General features: G+C 41.4%; 2 protein-coding genes and 1 pseudogene across 3 annotated transcripts in view; 2 read left to right on the forward strand and 1 right to left on the reverse strand.

Moving 5' to 3' along the window:
- Positions 1 to 5,382: 5,382 nt before the first annotated feature.
- Positions 5,383 to 7,079, forward strand: LOC116399574 (nuclear factor 7, brain-like; annotated as a pseudogene).
- A 2,042-nt stretch (positions 7,080 to 9,121) lies between these two features.
- uqcc3 (ubiquinol-cytochrome c reductase complex assembly factor 3) lies at positions 9,122 to 12,559 on the reverse strand. The gene is made up of 2 exons (XM_031876789.1): positions 11,991 to 12,559; positions 9,122 to 9,567 (listed from the first exon to the last, which is right to left on the reverse strand). Exons 1-2 carry the CDS (start codon positions 12,387 to 12,389, stop codon positions 9,436 to 9,438), a joined length of 531 nt encoding a protein of 176 aa, XP_031732649.1. The 5' UTR covers positions 12,390 to 12,559; the 3' UTR covers positions 9,122 to 9,435.
- Positions 12,560 to 12,764: 205 nt separating this feature from the next.
- araf (A-Raf proto-oncogene, serine/threonine kinase) overlaps positions 12,765 to 17,650 on the forward strand; it is a 35,451-nt gene continuing 30,565 nt past the window's right edge. Inside the window, exons 1-6 of one of the 2 annotated variants that reach the window (XM_031876786.1) lie at positions 12,782 to 12,950; positions 14,368 to 14,582; positions 15,284 to 15,387; positions 15,733 to 15,835; positions 16,000 to 16,154; positions 16,887 to 16,985. In XM_031876786.1, the coding sequence (XP_031732646.1) occupies positions 14,472 to 14,582; positions 15,284 to 15,387; positions 15,733 to 15,835; positions 16,000 to 16,154; positions 16,887 to 16,985 (572 nt within the window). In that variant the 5' untranslated portion in view covers positions 12,782 to 12,950; positions 14,368 to 14,471. Of the gene's footprint in view, positions 12,951 to 14,367; positions 14,583 to 15,283; positions 15,388 to 15,732; positions 15,836 to 15,999; positions 16,155 to 16,886; positions 16,986 to 17,650 lie in introns of both variants that reach the window. The other variant, XM_031876787.1, reaches the window with a different exon arrangement.

A 17,650-nucleotide genomic window follows, 5' to 3' on the forward strand; every position in this document is an offset into this window, starting at 1 on the left:
GTAGCAAAAGATGTGCGTTTTAAAATGGAAATGTAGTCGTGTGAACGGAGCCTCAGACATTTTTCTATTTCTTTCCACACTAACTGACACTACTAAGAGTCTTGATCGCTGACGACACAGAGATACCCCCTGATATTGATGTTGTTATTCTAATGGATGAATATGTACATTGCTTACTGTGATTTTTTGACAATTACCACGATCATCAGATGGATAGACACAGTTACATAGACTACAGAGACCAGTCAGTGAACATAGTGGAGCGTTTAGCAGCTAAAGAGAGTTGGTGTAGACAAAACTAGAGCTATAAGAGAGTGAATGTTGGCCTTACATTTATTAAGTGGACACAAACAGAACTCAAAATGAATGTTTATGTTGCCCTTGCTTATCTTGAGATCAGTTTCTATTTGCTCTCCTACCAGCTTGCTCTTTTCCACAGATGTATCTTTGTCTGTTGCAGGTTTGAGCCCGGCCTCCACAACTTCAATGGTCCTGTCGTTGCCCCACACTGTCCTCATCCAACCGAAGACTGCGATCCTGATAAATGTTTTTTATTGTTAAGATATTCAAAAATAGATGAGAAATATTCAAAGTTGTAAAAGACACAGTGGGAATGGAATATGCTTTATTATGCAACTAAACTGTCTTCTACTTATCTTTCTTTGTCTATGCTGTACCTATCTATGTTTTGGGTTTTAGGCATGTTCTGTCACACACATTGACGACCTAACAGCTGTGCAAACAACCAGTGTTGAGGAAGTGACAGTATGAGAACTGTAGATGACAGATACCAGCCACCCCAGAATGATTTGATTAACAAAATAAAGGCTGTGCTGACAGGCTGAGCCATGTTGGAGTGCAAAGTGCCCGGTTGTAGTCCACTAACCAGTTCTGTGAGCCACGTTTAAGTAATAAGTGACATTTACTTTGTTAACAAAAGAGCAGCAGAGTTCTGTCTCTTTGCTTCGATACTCTTTAAGTGTCGATGGGTTTGAGAGGTGATGTTGATTTGTGAACAGTACGAAAAATACAAAAAGAATCAATCAAATAAAGGATGGCATTACTGTGGGTTAGGAACCATAACCCACAGTAGGGTAAGCAGTAAACTGCTCCCGTAGCTGAGCCTGAATGTGAATGCGTGTGAATGTTAGTTAGTCCTGATGGGCAGGTGGCACCTTGCATGGTAGTCCTGTCATCAGTGTGTGAATGGGTGAATGATGATGATGTGTAGTGTTAAAGCTCTTTGAGTGGTCAGAAGACTAGACAAGTACAGTCCGTTTAATATTGACACATGGTAACGCTTCTGTTGTGTACTCCTGTGTGAATACAATATTTGACAAATTCAGTATTTTTCTGATTTTAAGAACTTCAGTGCAAAATGAGCATAATAGTTTCAGGTGAAATTATTGACAGAAAGAAATGTATAGCCTGTATTTAAGATGCAGCGTACAAGAGAAATTATTAAAAAAACAGCTGAAAAATGTATTTTAAGCAGACATTAAAGTTAGAGATGCACCAACCAATCGGCTGCTGATCGATGGTGTTCAGCTCTCCGGCCATGACTGCTGAGCGGCCCATCAGCCTCATTCACACACGTGCTGCTTTATATATCGGCATACAGCGGCACAGACTAATGTCTAATGTCTAAAGATTAATGTCACAGCCACACACACAAAACATGTTGTTGGTGTGGAGGCTCTTCAGCGTGACTGAAGAAGACATACAGCTACCAATTTGTCACAATTGCAAGTCCAAATATGCCCTTATGTACAGTACATGTTAACCTTTTACAGGAAAATACATATACTAACTGGGCGAGGATGCTCCTCTTATTTATGCATGACTTTGGCTCTGTCAGTAGGAACCAACATATGGGATTAGTGCTATCTCAGCTAAGTGCTGACTGGACTTTTCTGCTCTAATCATCAACCCTACGGACAACTTTAGAGTGAGTTTCAATCTATAGACAGAAATGACGCAGCTGTTTCTATTATTATGACAGAGGCTCCCCAATGCATCTTTCTTGCCTCCTCAGAGTTTGATGTCTGAAGGTAGTTGAGCTAAAAATAGCTGCACCCCCCCACACCAACCCCTCTATCAGGACACCAGCAAAGGCATCGGTAGGTGATAAAGAGCAGACTGCCTGAGGACACATTCAGCTTTAATAAACAGCACAGACATCACTAAATAAACCGGCTGTCAGCCATCAGGGTTTCCGATTGCTCATAATAGACCCTGTATGGATTAAAGGCATCACCATATGCACACTCAGAGAGCATGGTGTGATGTCATCACGTTGGATTATACCAAACATCTGGAGGACGCCATTTGAACGTCTCTCATCTGTTTATTCCTGAATAACCAGATGACACAGTCATGTTGAAAGTGATGTTGTATGACAGGGATGTAGCTGAAAGTTCACAGAGCATGTATATGGGTGTTATGATTTCTGTTCTGATTATGATATGAGCATTCATTCTCAAACCAATAGATAGTAATGGTTACTGATAATAACCTCAATCCTACAGTCATAACTAAAGTGGCATCAACAAAAAGTTCCATGATGTTCCTATTCCCATAAATATTAAGCTACAGGATATTCACATGTTTGACGGTGATCACTTGTTATACGTGTCCTTGTGTCCTCATGAATGACTTCATACATCATCCTGTTTTGCAATCCTGTGATTACAACATTCGTCAGCCCGTTTTTTGAATCTTTTTTTTTGCATATGATGAAGTATAAACGTGATTACCTCATGACAACACACCCTGAGTTTATCTGTGTAGGCCTTTTCCAGCTTGAGGCTAATGAACGTATAGACTGGGATTACACAACTGGTGTGTATCCACGGACAACAACCTGTTAGACATGATGGGCCCCAGAGAGAACAGGCTCCTGCTTCATAACAACCGTCCGTCTGTGTGTCCATCATCACCATCACCACCATCATGCTCCATATCAAGCTCACTGCGGGTTATTCTAACCCTGGTGGTAACACTAGCAGACAGAGACAGCAGGCGCTGGTAGAATGAAGGTTAGCCCAAATAATGGCTGCAGGACACGCAGCCTCAACCGACGCCCATCTGCCTTTCCAAAGACACGTCTGTCCTTTTTACAGCTACAGTTTGACAGAGTGTCATGTGTGAGCAGGGATGTGGTCTTACCGGCCCCCTCCTCTTCAGAGAGATGTTCTTCCACAGCAGGAGCTGCAGCTGGTGCAGGAATCCCATTCTGCTTCAGTGCGTCGTTCAATTCACCAGACGAGCATAACGGTACCGGCGGTGGCCGATGACGGGATTTAAATAACCGGGGTCTTCTATCCCGTTCCCGGGCATCCCGTCCGAGCCTGCTGTTGTGGTGCTGAAATGTGTCGCTCTCTGCTATAATGATGAATATTATTGAGCTACCGTTCCTCCGTTTGTAGAAGAACGCTTATTAACGGTGGCTGGCGGTAAAAGTCGTAACGGGGACTGATAGTGTTCCGTCTGTCATCCTCTGCGTGTCGGTGAGCACCGGTTATCTGTTCGGTTTAGTTGTGCAGTGGTCCGGGTTGGATGAGGAGACCAGAGGCGACATCCAGACAGCCTGCTGTTAAGCTAACCGCAGTAATGGAAACGTACACTTCCGGCCTGTCCTTTCAAAACAAAAGCCCTCCTCGTTTTTGTGTCAGAGATCAGAGCATGGATCAGACCAGGTGTTGTAAAGTACAGTCAAAGTAGTTCCTAATGCATCCTTTAGCGCCGCAGACGATTTCAACCGGACAAAAGAAAGGTGTCTTATTTTACAAATGGAATATTAGTCTTTTTCGTGGGCTGGAATCCAAAACATGTTTTAATTTTATGGGACTATGTAGTGTCCCACCATTCTCTCACAGACACAGATTGCCAGGATGGTGTCACTTATCCTTTCACCATACTCCATTCCTCAACCCCATAAAGGGATTATCTTCGTGATGGGTGGGGACAGCTTTTGACAAGCAGATGTCCCTCTTGGACTTAATGAATGCTAGATGTCTGGACATGTCTGCAGAAGATTGCCAGAGATGGATCAGACATGCAAAAGATTCCCAGATATGCACGCAGGTTTACTGACGGGGCGTTGTTGGGGAGCCGGAGCCTGTTCTCTCTAGTGCCCGTGTTGTCTAACAGGTTGTTGTTTGTGAAGAATCTATAATCCCAGTCTATGTTCATCGCCTCAATTTTGAAAAGGCTTACACAGATAAACTCACGTTTTAGTCTATTATATCCATGAGATGCAAATAAATGCCAAATGTTGTAATCACATGATTGTACGATAGGATAAGGTATGACATCATTCATGCTAACCTGAAGACATGAATAACAATCTATATCTGTCAAACTCCACTTTGTTGATAGAGGACAGAAGGTGTAGCTAACCTGTAAAAGTATGCATAGTGACTACTCTCTTGAAATCACTTGGAATGACTCAATACAAAAAAGCCTGTTGAGGCACTTCAGCATTTCTAATCCATTTCTGTGACATAGAATACTGTGAGGTAGCACGATCCATGCTGTAAAGAAGAGCCCCTCTGTTTGTTGTAAGGGAGTCTTGGTTTATGCCAAATACATTGGTAATAAATAAAAGATACTTTACAGACTATAGTGATATATATTGTCGCTAGTAGGTCATTGTGGTCAATGTTGAAAATCTTCCTTCTTTATCAGAATATTGTATTTATTTACAAATATTTGCTACAATGTGATATAGTACATTAAAACTATGATTTTGGGTAATCCAGTGAACTAAATACTAAAAAGTTAGACATTTCTATCCGATTATTTAAGTTTTATTTTTCATATGCATATGTAAATATTTCCTGTTCTTTCATGTGCTTGTGTATTTTAAGAGGAAATGGTTTCCAAAAATAAAAGATTTTACAGTATTTCTCACTGTCTTGGAAAAAGACATTGTCATTTAATTTAACGCTTTGGTTGTATAACACATGATTTAACATGGTGATTATTTCCTAAAACAAGCTAAACTGAATCATGAAATGTTGTGTTTTAAAATATTTCTGGAATCAGAAAATGTTGCAATGTCAATGCATTTTATTATGTTGATTTTGTTTTTTTACACTTTAAAATAAATATTTTTTTCTCCAAGTAACAATTCTCAGGCCCTTGTTGTGGAAAGTTGATGTAAAATCTGATTATTAACAAAACATTACCATCTGCTGGTAAAGAAATGAAATGTCAGGATAGAAAGTGAAACTTAAAGCTGGTTTCTACCTTGCTTAATGGAGCTGAGAGACGCCATCACAGGGAGAAGTATCTCTATTAAATCAGGATTGTTATCTGTAATTTAAAGAGACACAGATTTGGTGAGTCTTGCTTAAAGATATTCACATATCAGAGAAAATGGCTGAGAAAATAGTTCTTGTTGAAAGTTACCTGAACTGCCATGTTTGTTCAGAGACGTTCAGAGATCCTGTGTCTCTGAGCTGCAACCATAACTTCTGTTCAAGCTGCCTGCAGCAATTCTGGAAACAAACTAAAACTTAAAACTGTCCCATTTGTAAAAGAAGATCCGCAAAGGGCTTTCCAGGAGTGAACTTTGCACTGAAGGAACTGGCTGACTTGTTTGCTGAGAGACAGAAAACTGGATCATCTGAGACAGAAAAAGGAGAGAAGAAGGTGGAGGTGGTGTGTAGTAAACATGGAGAAGAGACTAAACTGTTCTGTAAGGATGAAGAGAGAGTTGTGTGTCCTGTCTGTGAGCTTTCTCTCCACCAGAGTCACAAGTTGGTTCCTATAGAACAAGCAGTCAGTGACCTGAAGGACCAGCTGAGATCTGACTTAGAGTCTTTGCAGGACAAGAGGGAAAAATATGAAGAAGTGGAGGAAACATACAATGAAATGATTCAACACTCCAAGAAACAGCTGTTGTCCACAGAGAGGCAGATCAGAGCAGAGTTCAACAAGCTCCACCAGGTCCTGAAAGAGGAAGAGGAGTCCAGACTGGCAGCTCTGAGGGAGGAAGAGGAGCAGAAGGGGAAGACTATCAGCAGAGAGATGAAGATGATTCAGGAGCAGATCTCCTCTCTGTCAGACAGCATCTCTGCTGTTGAAGAAGACCTGCAGAAACACAACGTGTCATTCCTCAGCAGTTATAAAGCCACTCAGACCAGAGCCAGAGTCCAGAGCTCACTGTCAGATCCACAGCTGGTCTCAGGAGCGCTGATAGATGTGGCCAAACACCTGGGCAACCTGTCCTTCAGAGTCTGGGAGAAGATGAAGGACAAGGTCCACTTCAGTCCTGTCATTCTGGACCCAAACACTGCACACCCCATTCTCTATCTGTCTGATGATCTGACCAGTGTGAGAAATGGAGACACAAACCAGGAGCTTCCTGACAATCCAGAGAGATTCACTGAGTATGTCAATGTTCTGGGCTTTGAGGGCTTCAGCTCAGGGAAACACAGCTGGGAGGTGGAGGTGGGAGACCATCCTTTCTGGAATGCAGGTTTGGCTAAAGAGTCAGTTGACAGGAAGGGAGAGTTACTCGCTTCCCCGAAATATGGAATCTGGTGTTTACTTCATCACAGTGGAAAATACACTAATGGATCTGGTCAGACTGTCATAGTGAAGAAGAGTCTCCAGAGGATCAGAGTCCAGCTGGACTATGACAGGGGGGACGTGTCCTTCTACGACCCTGAAGACATGACTCACATCTACACTCACAGAGACACTTTCACTGAGAAACTCTTCCCATGGTTCAGTATTGGAAAGTCTGGTGATGCTAAAACTGCTGATGTCAAAATCTGTTAAACTGATATTTCTCTGTGATTCAGGGAGGGTGGTGAGGTCTCAGTGATTTATCAGGATTTTTATAATGGTGGTATTTCTTTGTTAATAACAGACAATTCCAGTTAGTTCTTTAATTTGATAGTACATGAACAAAATGTAGAGTTAAAGAAACATAAGATTTGAGTAAATAACGTGATTTGTTTGTGATGTAAATATGCTGAAAGAACTGGGACCAGTAGATTTCATGGGATCATTTAATTTACACGTTTATACAGATTTATTTTTATTTCTAAGAATGAGCAAGAAGTTTGTTTCCTTTTTTAAATTTAATTTCAAATAGTCTTTAATTTTATCATATTACCTTGTTTATTTTTTTTACATTTTAGAATAATTTATCTTTCAATGATCAAATCCTTGTTTCAGTAAATAACTTTCTTTCTATATGAAATCCTTCAGGTTTGTAACTAATTCCTTTAAATAAAATATCAAAGAAATATCAAAATATCTATTTCAATGATCATTTTATTGATAACACCGTAACACATTTTCTTGAAGTCATAGAAACACGTGTAGCACGTAGGAGAACAGAGCAATAATCTGAAGAATCAGAGAACTAGAGGATTCATATTATTATACAGAAGAAACCCAAAGAGACAAAAAGAGACAAAGGGAAACTAGAAAGAGCCAACTGCAGAGAAATGATTGAATAAGGTCGGAAACAGGGGGAACGGGAGAAAGAGAGAAGACAACTCAGTGTTGTCAGTGCAACTCAGTCACTGTCTGGAGAAAGAAGATGGCGGAGGTTCAGAGTGAACACGGTGGCTCCAGTTTATCTCAGTAATGCTTCATCTGACTAAACAGCTGAGGGGAAGGCAGCAGAGCTCTCAGTGACCTCTAGACACCAGAGAAGGACTGTTATTGTAGTTTATATGTAGGGCTGCACAATGAATCATCTTCTATCGTCATGTCAGCTTTGATCATTCATACACAATCAGGATTTATCAGAGGTGTTGGCACAGTTTGTTTAGTGAAGAATGTAAAACGTGTCTGGAAACAGTTTGTGATATAAGATGAATGAAGGAGAATGATTTTGTTCACCAAAAATTGTTCCTGATATGTCTGAAGTTTCTGATCACAACCTTTAAAGCTTGTGTTTTAAATGTCAGCTGTGAATCTATGTATCATGTACAGCAACCCTGAAGGTCACAACACAGCAACGTTTCACAAAACACAAAAGCATTTCACAAAGCACAACATCTATTTGGTATTACAGGTATGTAATTGAAATGATCATTTAATATGCTCAGTTGACTGCCTTCTATTCCAGCTCTGGTTTGACATGTTGGCTGGAGATGTTGTTTTGGAACCCCTTTGTTGTGCTGGAGCGATTCCATGTGTTAACATCCCATATCAGAGGTGGTGAGCAGAGCCACAACATCAAATTCAATTATTTTGCAGAATGTTGAGCCCTGTCTTCCCTCTGTGGGGTCACCTGCTCATTGTTTTGTTTGAGTTACCAACTAGTCTTATTCTTTTTTTTGTACTAGTTCCCTTTTCTTCCAGAGTAGAGGGCCATTGTTGGAAGGCACCGTGGTGAGGTTCCGACACCTTATGCATGCACGTACAAGTACTGGGATACCCCCTGAAAGAGGAGACTGATACAAGGCTGAATTTGCCTGCCTTGGCTCAGCAAGCAGGGAGTTCCACAGCTGAGGAGCCTGGACAGCAAAGGCCCGGTCACTAGGTCACCTTCAGTGACGGAGGAAAAGAATTACATGATTGCAAACCGGGACTGCCCAACTTTGGTCAACTGAGTGACAAAAGTCAGTTTGGAATGAAATCAAATATTTTTTCAACATGAAAATTGAAATTGTGACATTGAATTCCCACCTTAATGTTGCTGCTGCTCACAGTGGATCAGTCATCAATGCACCAGAGCAAGAAGATGAGGGAGATGAACACATTCCTCCTGGTAACCATCAGTTTGTCACTTCAACCAGATAGTTGACCTCTTCTCAGCTGAACTAAGCAGGGATCAGAAACCTGCAGCAAGTGTTTGCACCAGCAACAGTAGAGCACTTGAAGGACAATGCTGCCATTATTCTTGATTTTGCATTACTATCAACAAGCGCCATAAGAAGACCAAAAACCAATGTGTTTATCTCTCAATATTCTGACTTCCATCTCCGGTCAATGCTTCTCAGCAGCAAGCACAACGGTTCCTGATGGAGACACAAATCCTTAAAATGTCTCTGTTTGGCGAGGCGCTTGTTAAACCATTTGGGAGTTGGGGTTCAGTGTCTCGCTTCAGACTCCTGAGCCACAGCCACTCCCAGCATCAAACACGTATACACACAATACACAACACCTGTTTGTAGTACATCCATTGGTGGTTTTGGTCTTTTCATGGGATTTGTTGAGAGTAAAAAACATCATCAAACCTGCCTCTTAAACTAACTTGTGAACACATGAATGCTAGAACCGGATCATAACTGGGACTGAAACAGACTGAAAACATGCGGTTGTGTTTGGAGAGTTTTAATAAACAATTTCAACATCCGATGGTAAATTGTTTACACAATCAGACAACAATCTCTACGTCTCACATAATGTCCATCTTTATTTGAAGAGCCAGCAGCATTCAATACACGGAGCTGGGCCGGTCTACTTTGCAGGTCCTCCGACTCCTCTTGCAATATTGTCGTTGGTTTCAGCAGCGTCCTTCAGCGCCTGCATCACCAGAACGTTCCTCTTCCTCGTCTCTTCCATTCTCATTGGATTCGATTCAGGCAGATTCTGATGGGCGGTAAGCAAGAGGCAGATAAATGTCCCAATCAATCAATTACTATATTTGAACACATGGAATAAAATGTTGACCTCATTTCTTTGCATGTGTTCGTATTGAACACATGCAAAGAAATGAGGTCAACATTTTGTGAGACAAATTATAGAACTTAGCAAACATATTCACTTGTCCATTTCAGATGCAAAAACAGCCTTTATACAAAGCTGCCACATGTCTTATATTCAGTCCGTAATATCTGCAACCAATCTAGCAAAGACAAGTTACTAAAGCTTTTGCAGGGCTTAACATTAAACAAGCAGCTTAAAGCTGCTTTTATGTAATTTAAACTTCTGTCCATCTTTTTGATTTATTGTGAAAAATGAAACAAGTCAACATGAGAGTAACTGAAAACTGGAGCAGACTGTCAGCTCATCATTTAGACTCAGGTTAACTGCAAAGTAGGATTTTACATACAAGCAATTTGCCTTGGCATTTTTGTGAATAACATGAACATAGTAAGAGAAAGTAAAACTAGAAATGACTGCAATCATCAAGAATTAGATATTATATCATTATTTATAAATACAAAACGAATGGCTTTTATGTAAATACTAGTGCTGGGCAACGATTAAAATATTTAATCGCGATTAATCGCATGGATTTTTTGCGATTAATCGCATTGTTATGGCAAAGTTCAATAATGAATTCAAAAGTAGTGTATTGCGCACTTTTATTTTAAAAGTACTGCTATATGAACAAAAGGGCAATAACATTTGGTTCACGAGATGCAGGTAGCATGTTTCATACTTAATGTGAATATAATTCATACTTTGTTGGCATCTTATTCTGAAAACCGGACGTCCGTCTGAAGAAACCGGATGTTGTCTCACGTTAATGTTTCAGCTAACTTTCAAAGTCCTTCGCTCGCTCCCGATCTGTGCCGTTTAAATGCGTTTACCGTGAATTTCAGCATATAGGTGCACTAACATGTAAGTGTCTGCTGAGTTGACCACGGAGATCTGAGTGTCTGCTGACTTTACCGCAGCGATGTCCAGTAGTCTCCAGGGAGAGCAACAGCTGGTGCAGCTTCTCTCTTTATTTCTGCCCCCCCCCCCCCTCGACCAGAAGCGGAAGTCGCCTTTTCTCTACGGCAACGCTGAAGGGACATCATATCTCCAATACAAAACGATAAACATGAGACAGTCTGTTACAATAATAATAAATTAAAAATACTTACCTGTTTTTTTGTTGTTGTTGCTTTTTAATTATTATTATTATTTTTCCCATCTCAAAAGGCTCAAGGACACACACACACATTCATACACACACGTTCACACACACCTGACTATAGGATGTTTTCTGGCTTTTATCCCACTGTTCTTGTCATCCTCTTGTTGTTATTTATATGTATTGTCTCTTGTCTTTCAATAAAAAAATTAAAAAAATAAAAAATAATAATAATAATAATAATAAATATATATATATATATATATATATATTATAGTAAATTTTAAAAAATGCGTTAACGCACGATAAAATAATTGTCGGCGTTAATTAATGAATGCGTTAACGTGAATTTAACGCGTTAACTTGCCCAGCACTAGTAAATACATAGAATATCTTGGCCATTTTCTCACTGATGATTTGAACGATGACAGAGATATAAATAGAAAAAGGAGAACACTGCCCACTGTCAGTGTCCCCAGAGGACCGCCCACTGTCAGTGTCCCCAGAGGACCGCCCACTGTCAGTGTCCCCAGAGGATGTGAGGAAAACCCTGATGAGAGTGAATATGGGTAAAGCTGCTGGGCCTGATAACATCCCTGGTCCTGTACTAAGAACATGTGCCAACCAGCTAACTGATGTCATCACTGATATTTTCATCATATCACTGTCACAGGAGAGTGTTCCCATCTGCTTCATCGTTCCCGTACCTAAGAAGTCTGCAGTCTAAAGGACTACCGCCCTGTATCACTCATCCCCATTCTGATGTAGTGCTTTGAGAAACTGGTTCTTCAGCTCATCAGAAACAACATCCCAGCCAGCCTGGACCCTCATCAGTTTACACACAGAGCCAACAGATCCACAGAGGATGCTGTCTCCACTCAGCCATCACTCATCTTGAAAATAACAACCTACATCAGAACGCATACATGGCCAATAAAGCTGATTCTGAACACCGGAGCCCCCCAGGGCTGTGTGCTTTTATCTTGTAGGTCTTATTTTCTTTCTTTCTTTCTTTCTTTCTTTCTTTTGACATGGAACCTCTTATGAGTTTAAAATAAAATTTAAATTGAATGAATGAATGAATGCAAGCTTTTAACAAATAAAAACGATATCGCTCTTGACTGGGACTACACTAACAGTACAGAGTACACACGCTATTTAAAAGACTTGGTTTGTTTACACACTGAGTGTTATCCCCATGAATCACCTTGAGGAGCTCTCTCCGCCTTTCTTCTCCCGGTGATATGATTGCCCACATCCCGTAGCCAAGCCCCAGCAAAGCCACCAGCGCGCCGGAGCTCAGGATGGTTCGCATGGCGCTCATCCTGGAGCGGGTGATGGAAACACAGTATCTGCCTGATATCTGAGTCTTTATTAGTGGCCACAAACACAAACCACTTGCAGCATCTCGTCTGTTTAGTTTGGTAATATCGGACACGGCAGCAGCAGTGCACCCTGGGATAGCTGTCTTCTTCTTCACTTTTAAACGGAGCCCCGTGTATAGCGCCACCTGTTGGCTGGAGTGTGTGGAGTCACGTGATGCGGACACATTTACAGGGAAAGGAACGAACGAACTAACAATTGTGGGAAAAGTCGCTTGTTTCATTGAGTACAAGTAACAAGACCAATGTCAAATGCTCCACCACACACAAACCATTCAAGTCATGCATTCAAAACCCTACACTAAAAGCATGAGTAAAAGTCCCGAATTCACTGTCTCAGTGGTGTCCAGCTTGCTGCCATGTTGAGTTCTTTAAATCTCTACAGCTCCACTAAAATGATCCATAATCCTTCTGACTGACGTTTTCCTCTGTTTTTTTCTCTCCTTTCCTGAACTATTCTGAAAGATAACTGTGTGCTTTAACTATCTAGCAAACATGTCACGTGTACTTCATCCTGTAGGCCAATAGTCCACATTTAAAACAACCATTACTATTCACCTCACTCACCAGAGTAATCATAATTACAGCACTAGGCAGAAGATACATGACGGTGAACTGCCGCCACCCACTGAGCGTCATGGACGTTACTGTGTGCGTGCTGTTCTTTTCCTCACGCAGCTAAGAATCAACCAATGAAGAAGAAGCATTTCGGAGGTTTTCCGCTTTCCCCGAAGTTCTTGACAGATCCGACTTCAGCTTGAAATAATTCAAGATGGCTGCTACAGGTAAGCGTTTAACTTCTATCCAAACTGCACGGAAGACACTAAGGGAAGAAGGTTTCGCTATTAACCTGACAGATGTAGCTAGCGTTATAGCAACAACTGTTAAGTGCTGTTTTACTCGTGTCAATGAAATAAGTCGCTGCTGTGTATTTTAGGAAGACATCAGAAGTAACCAACAAGCTGACGCGGTGGTAAAACCCCCTACATTGGCTAATGTTAGCTGGCAGGGAGTAGCATAAGAGCCCTACACATTAAAGTAAGATAAATTAGCCTCTGTGTTCACGCGAGCCAGATAATCTCCTCTCCTGCTCCACTCAGCATTTAGCCAGCTAACGTTAGCTCGCGCAGTACAAGTCGTTCTGAAAGGATTTGACAACTTTGGTTAGCGTTAACTTAACGCGATGTTGCTATCATGTAACATTTTACCCACTTCCTACCAGTCTACCTTTAAAAGTTGTTTGTTAGTCTGCTTTAATCGTTTAACTATCGCCCGAGAGAAACATGGCCTTCCAAAACTCGAAATGTCATTTCGCATCGCAGGCAAATCCCACGCTAAGCTAAATGGCTAACGTTAGGTAGGATTAGCATGCGAGTAGTTAGCGTTAGCGGTTCGCTGGTTTACATCTTTGACTTTCAGCGCTGCAATTCAGCATTGCTTTTAAAGATGGGCCTGACACATACGTTGTCACGTTACGTAGGGTAACGTTCATAGTAGTTTTGTTAAATGGGATCATCGGTGTCGTTCGTCTGTGCTGCGGAGTTCCACAGCGACTGCGTTGACGTTGAGACCGGGTGGCGTTCTCTCCTGTATCTTCAGACATCATTCAGAACTTAGGCAATCAGCTGTTGTTATCGACAGGATGATGACTGTGAGCCTCTCACAGCTCGTCAGGATACATTCAGTGTACCTGTCATAACGTGTCCACTCTCCATACAGATAAGGGCATTGTTGAGAGAGCACAGATCCATTCTCATTCAGTGTAACGGGATTCTGCATTATGATTCAAAAGTCTCAAGAAACTAACATCTGCCAGAAATCAGTGTGCTCAACTTTATGTGTATACTGGCATTTGCACATTATGTATAGAATGTACATTTGTATTGTTGACTACAAACTACTGAAACTCTTTGTCCTGATTCATGCCAGTTTCTATACGGATAACTACAGCTTTGCTTGTTTGGATGTGCTTTTTAGCTGCATGTCTTCTGCTTGTTTGTTCAATGTTAAGGGTGTTTGCATTAGACTTTGTGCTTAATGTTGGATTATTATGGTTGATTACTAAGGAGAGGCATCTACATCCTCAATCCACAAAATGCCCTTTTCCCCCCCCAACAATCTGATCCACTTTATTTACTACACAGGAGGTATAGATGTGTGGAGATATTCTGTCCAAACTGAAATATGTCCATGTTGTTGCAGGAAACTAGGAAAGGGCTAACTCTTCTGGATTCCACTGTGCATGAAGCTCTCCTGAGGTTGTGGCGTCTCAGTGCTCCGTGTCCCAGCTCCTCCTGCCTCTCATCATGTCCTCCACCTCCTCCTCCTACTCCTCCTCGGGGGAGACTAGTCCGGAGGATGTACCCCGAGGTGGGGGCACCATCCGAGTCTACCTCCCCAACAAACAGAGGACAGTGGTGAGATGATTGGCTCTATACTGCTCCTAAACAATGAAGCAGCAGAACATTTAAACAACACATTTTGACATACTGAATACATCGATGTGAGTATGCTGTAACAAGATGAATAAGTGATAGCTGACTATTACCACCACTGTGGTAGCACTGTTGGTTGTAAGTGTAAATACTCACACAAAATTCGACATCTTTTCCAGGTTGTTAATGAGTAAGCGAGACACAGATGGGCTCAGATTTCACAGATGGTGCCTGCCACCAACGTTTATCATCCCTATCAGATATCTTGTGTTCATATTCTGACAAATAATTGCTAAATTATCCTGTTATGTGCAAAATATAAATCTTAGTGAAAATGGTTGTGCATTATTATAATAATGGTTGAAACAATAGGCTCCTCGTGCTATCCATATCTCTACTGTAAAATAGCAGGCCATGTGTGGAGCTCAGCTGGGCCTGCCATGTGTGGAGCTCAGCTGGGCCTGCCATGTGTGGAGCTCAGCTGGGCCTGCCATGTGTGGAGCTCAGCTGGGCCTGCCATGTGTGTGAAGTTCTGTCACAACATGAGTAATCTATATGTCAACATGAAGTCAATTTACAGCTGTCATTTCTGCTTCTCAGTACTCCTAATATTCCTCCTTGTTACCTGTGTGTACCTGGCCAATGAAAGTCCCATTTGTTCAACTACTGTATCCTGTTCTCAGGTGAATGTTCGCCAAGGACAGACCGTGTATGAGAGTCTCGATAAAGCGCTCAAAGTGAGAGGCCTGAGCCAAGACTGTTGTGCTGTATTTCGCCTTCTAGAAGGGTAAGATTGCAGTATTGTCCTCTGAATGTCCTCCCACACCATGCAGGGATAACGGGTTGCATTCCTCATCGCCAACATAACGGATCAAGAGGCAACAGCAAACAATTGGCTGAATTCTGAGATCTGTGGGTTGTTCAGTATTGTGTGTGTGTGTGTGTGTGTGTGATTTTAAAGGGAAATTCTTAGATCTACTTTTTTACAGTTTCATCAAAATAGTAACATTGCAGTTACCAAGTTAATTGTGGCCATCTGTATGTATGGTGTAGATAGACGCCTCAGGTTTTGATTGAATTAATTTGAAAGTATTTAAAACTGATGTATACAAATGTATTCTTGCCTCTCCAGTCGTAAGAGGCTGACTGATTGGGACACAGACATCACTCCTCTGGTTGGAGAGGAGCTGTTAGTCGAGGTCCTGGATGATATTCCCCTCACCATGCACAACTTTGTAAGTAGCTGGCAAATACATCTCCATGTTTATGGCTAAATACCTTTTTATTTACATAATGTCAACCTGTCAGGAACTGGCCTGGTTGGCGTTCCACCTGATATTTGGGTTCGTAATTACATTGCTGGTGTAAAAGTGACTTTTGTGGCCTCTTTATCATGCAGGTACGGAAAACCTTCTTCAAACTGGCCTACTGTGATTTTTGCCACAAGTTTCTTTTTAACGGCTTCAGATGTCAGACATGCGGCTACAAATTCCACCAGCACTGCAGTAGCAAGGTCCCTACTGTGTGCGTGGACATGGATACGGTGACCAAACGGTGAGTTGAGGGAGAACTTCAGTATCGAGCAGTGATTCAGTTCATCAGTGGGTGTAAATCTATACGGGCATCAGGTATCTTTATGAAGCCAACGGGGGAATGAGTTATTTCAGAGCTGCCGTCTACAGCACGGGTGGGATGGAAGGGGGAAGCCCAATTATTATTATTATTATTATTTTTTTTTTTTATTTTTTTTTTTTTCCTCTCATAGATTTTTGTATCTTTTTTTTTGGCTGAGATTATGAGATCTGATCAGTGTTTCTGTTTGCCAATGTTGTTGATAAATGTATTTTGTTCTGAAAGACATGAACCCTAACCAACAAATGGCTACGTTGGTGTGCTCATCAGATGATGGTTCCTGTTTTTGTTATCGGCCGAGTGTCGTCTTTGAGTCAGGAGCCCAGTTAGAAAAAGCATAAATTACAGATAAGATAAAACGTTATTCATCTCAAGGGAAGCTGCTGTGCAGCAGTGGTAATACAAAGTGGGTAGAGTGCAAATTGAAAAGTCTAAAATAACAATAACAGTTACGTACAATGCCAAAATCAAGTTAACAGTATGATCATAAAAATCTAAACCGGTTAATGGCAGAGATCAGTCTATGGGGGTTGCATATAGATATGTAATTACAAGAACAACTCTAGGTCCTTAATGTAAATGAGTTTTCCTTTGTCTGACACATTGTTTCATTATGTCTCTTGTGCTATCCCTTCTCTCCTATGTTTTGTCCAGGGTTGATACTCATTCCTGCACAGATGAGTACCCACGGATACTATTGCCAGAAAATTCCCCATCGCAGAGCAACCTAGCCTTAACCCCAGAGCCTGCTGGGTAAGCGCCTATACTAAACAAAGTAGATTTAAGCTTAGTTTATACTCCCGCTTGGCGCCACAGACGGGCGAGTATGTACGGAGGCCTTTATACTCTCTGTGCTGTGTGCTGCATTATTCTCCGAAACACCAGAGAGCGTACAAACAAAATCAAAAAGACAACGAGTGTAACCCATAGACTGTCAAAATGCCATAAACCAGCCTCCACAATGCCGAGGAGGGGTTGTAACTATCTGTAAACTCATATCTCCTCTTCATGGACTACTGTAGAGCGCTGTAAAGAAAGAAGTCAAGTGTTCTAGGAACTTTAAAGAAACAAAGGTTGAATATCTAGTGAACTATTTGATTTGGCTGCAAAATATTTACTCAAATGTAGATTTTTAAGACCTAATTATAAAGCATTTAAAAGCGAATCGGCCTTCTTTGTATAAACCCTAGACATGTAGACAGTGCTTTTATCAGGGAACTATTTGTGTCACATGATCGCGCGCCAAGATACAAAAATTTAGAGCTGCACGACCAACCACTTGTGGAGCCAACACGCACGACGTTTGTGTCATTTTCTGGTGCTGGCTTCACTACGGCGAGTACAAACTAAGCTTTAGGGGACAGTGTAGTCCTAGTCTGTGACGCTGATATTCATATATACATATACATATATACATA

The sequence above is a fragment of the Anarrhichthys ocellatus genome, unplaced genomic scaffold (genome assembly GCF_004355925.1).
Source record: "Anarrhichthys ocellatus isolate YVR2014 unplaced genomic scaffold, GSC_Weel_1.0 scaffold116, whole genome shotgun sequence".
Lineage (NCBI taxonomy): Eukaryota > Metazoa > Chordata > Actinopteri > Perciformes > Anarhichadidae > Anarrhichthys > Anarrhichthys ocellatus.

Excerpts from the sequence above, each read along its gene's own strand:
- uqcc3 (XM_031876789.1), bottom strand. The coding sequence starts at position 12,389 with ATGAAACAAGCGACTTTTCCCACAATTGTTAGTTCGTTCGTTCCTTTC. Across the intron at positions 9,568-11,990 it reads GGCGGAGAGAGCTCCTCAAG|AATCTGCCTGAATCGAATCC; the intron begins GTGATTCATGGG and ends ACCGCCCATCAG.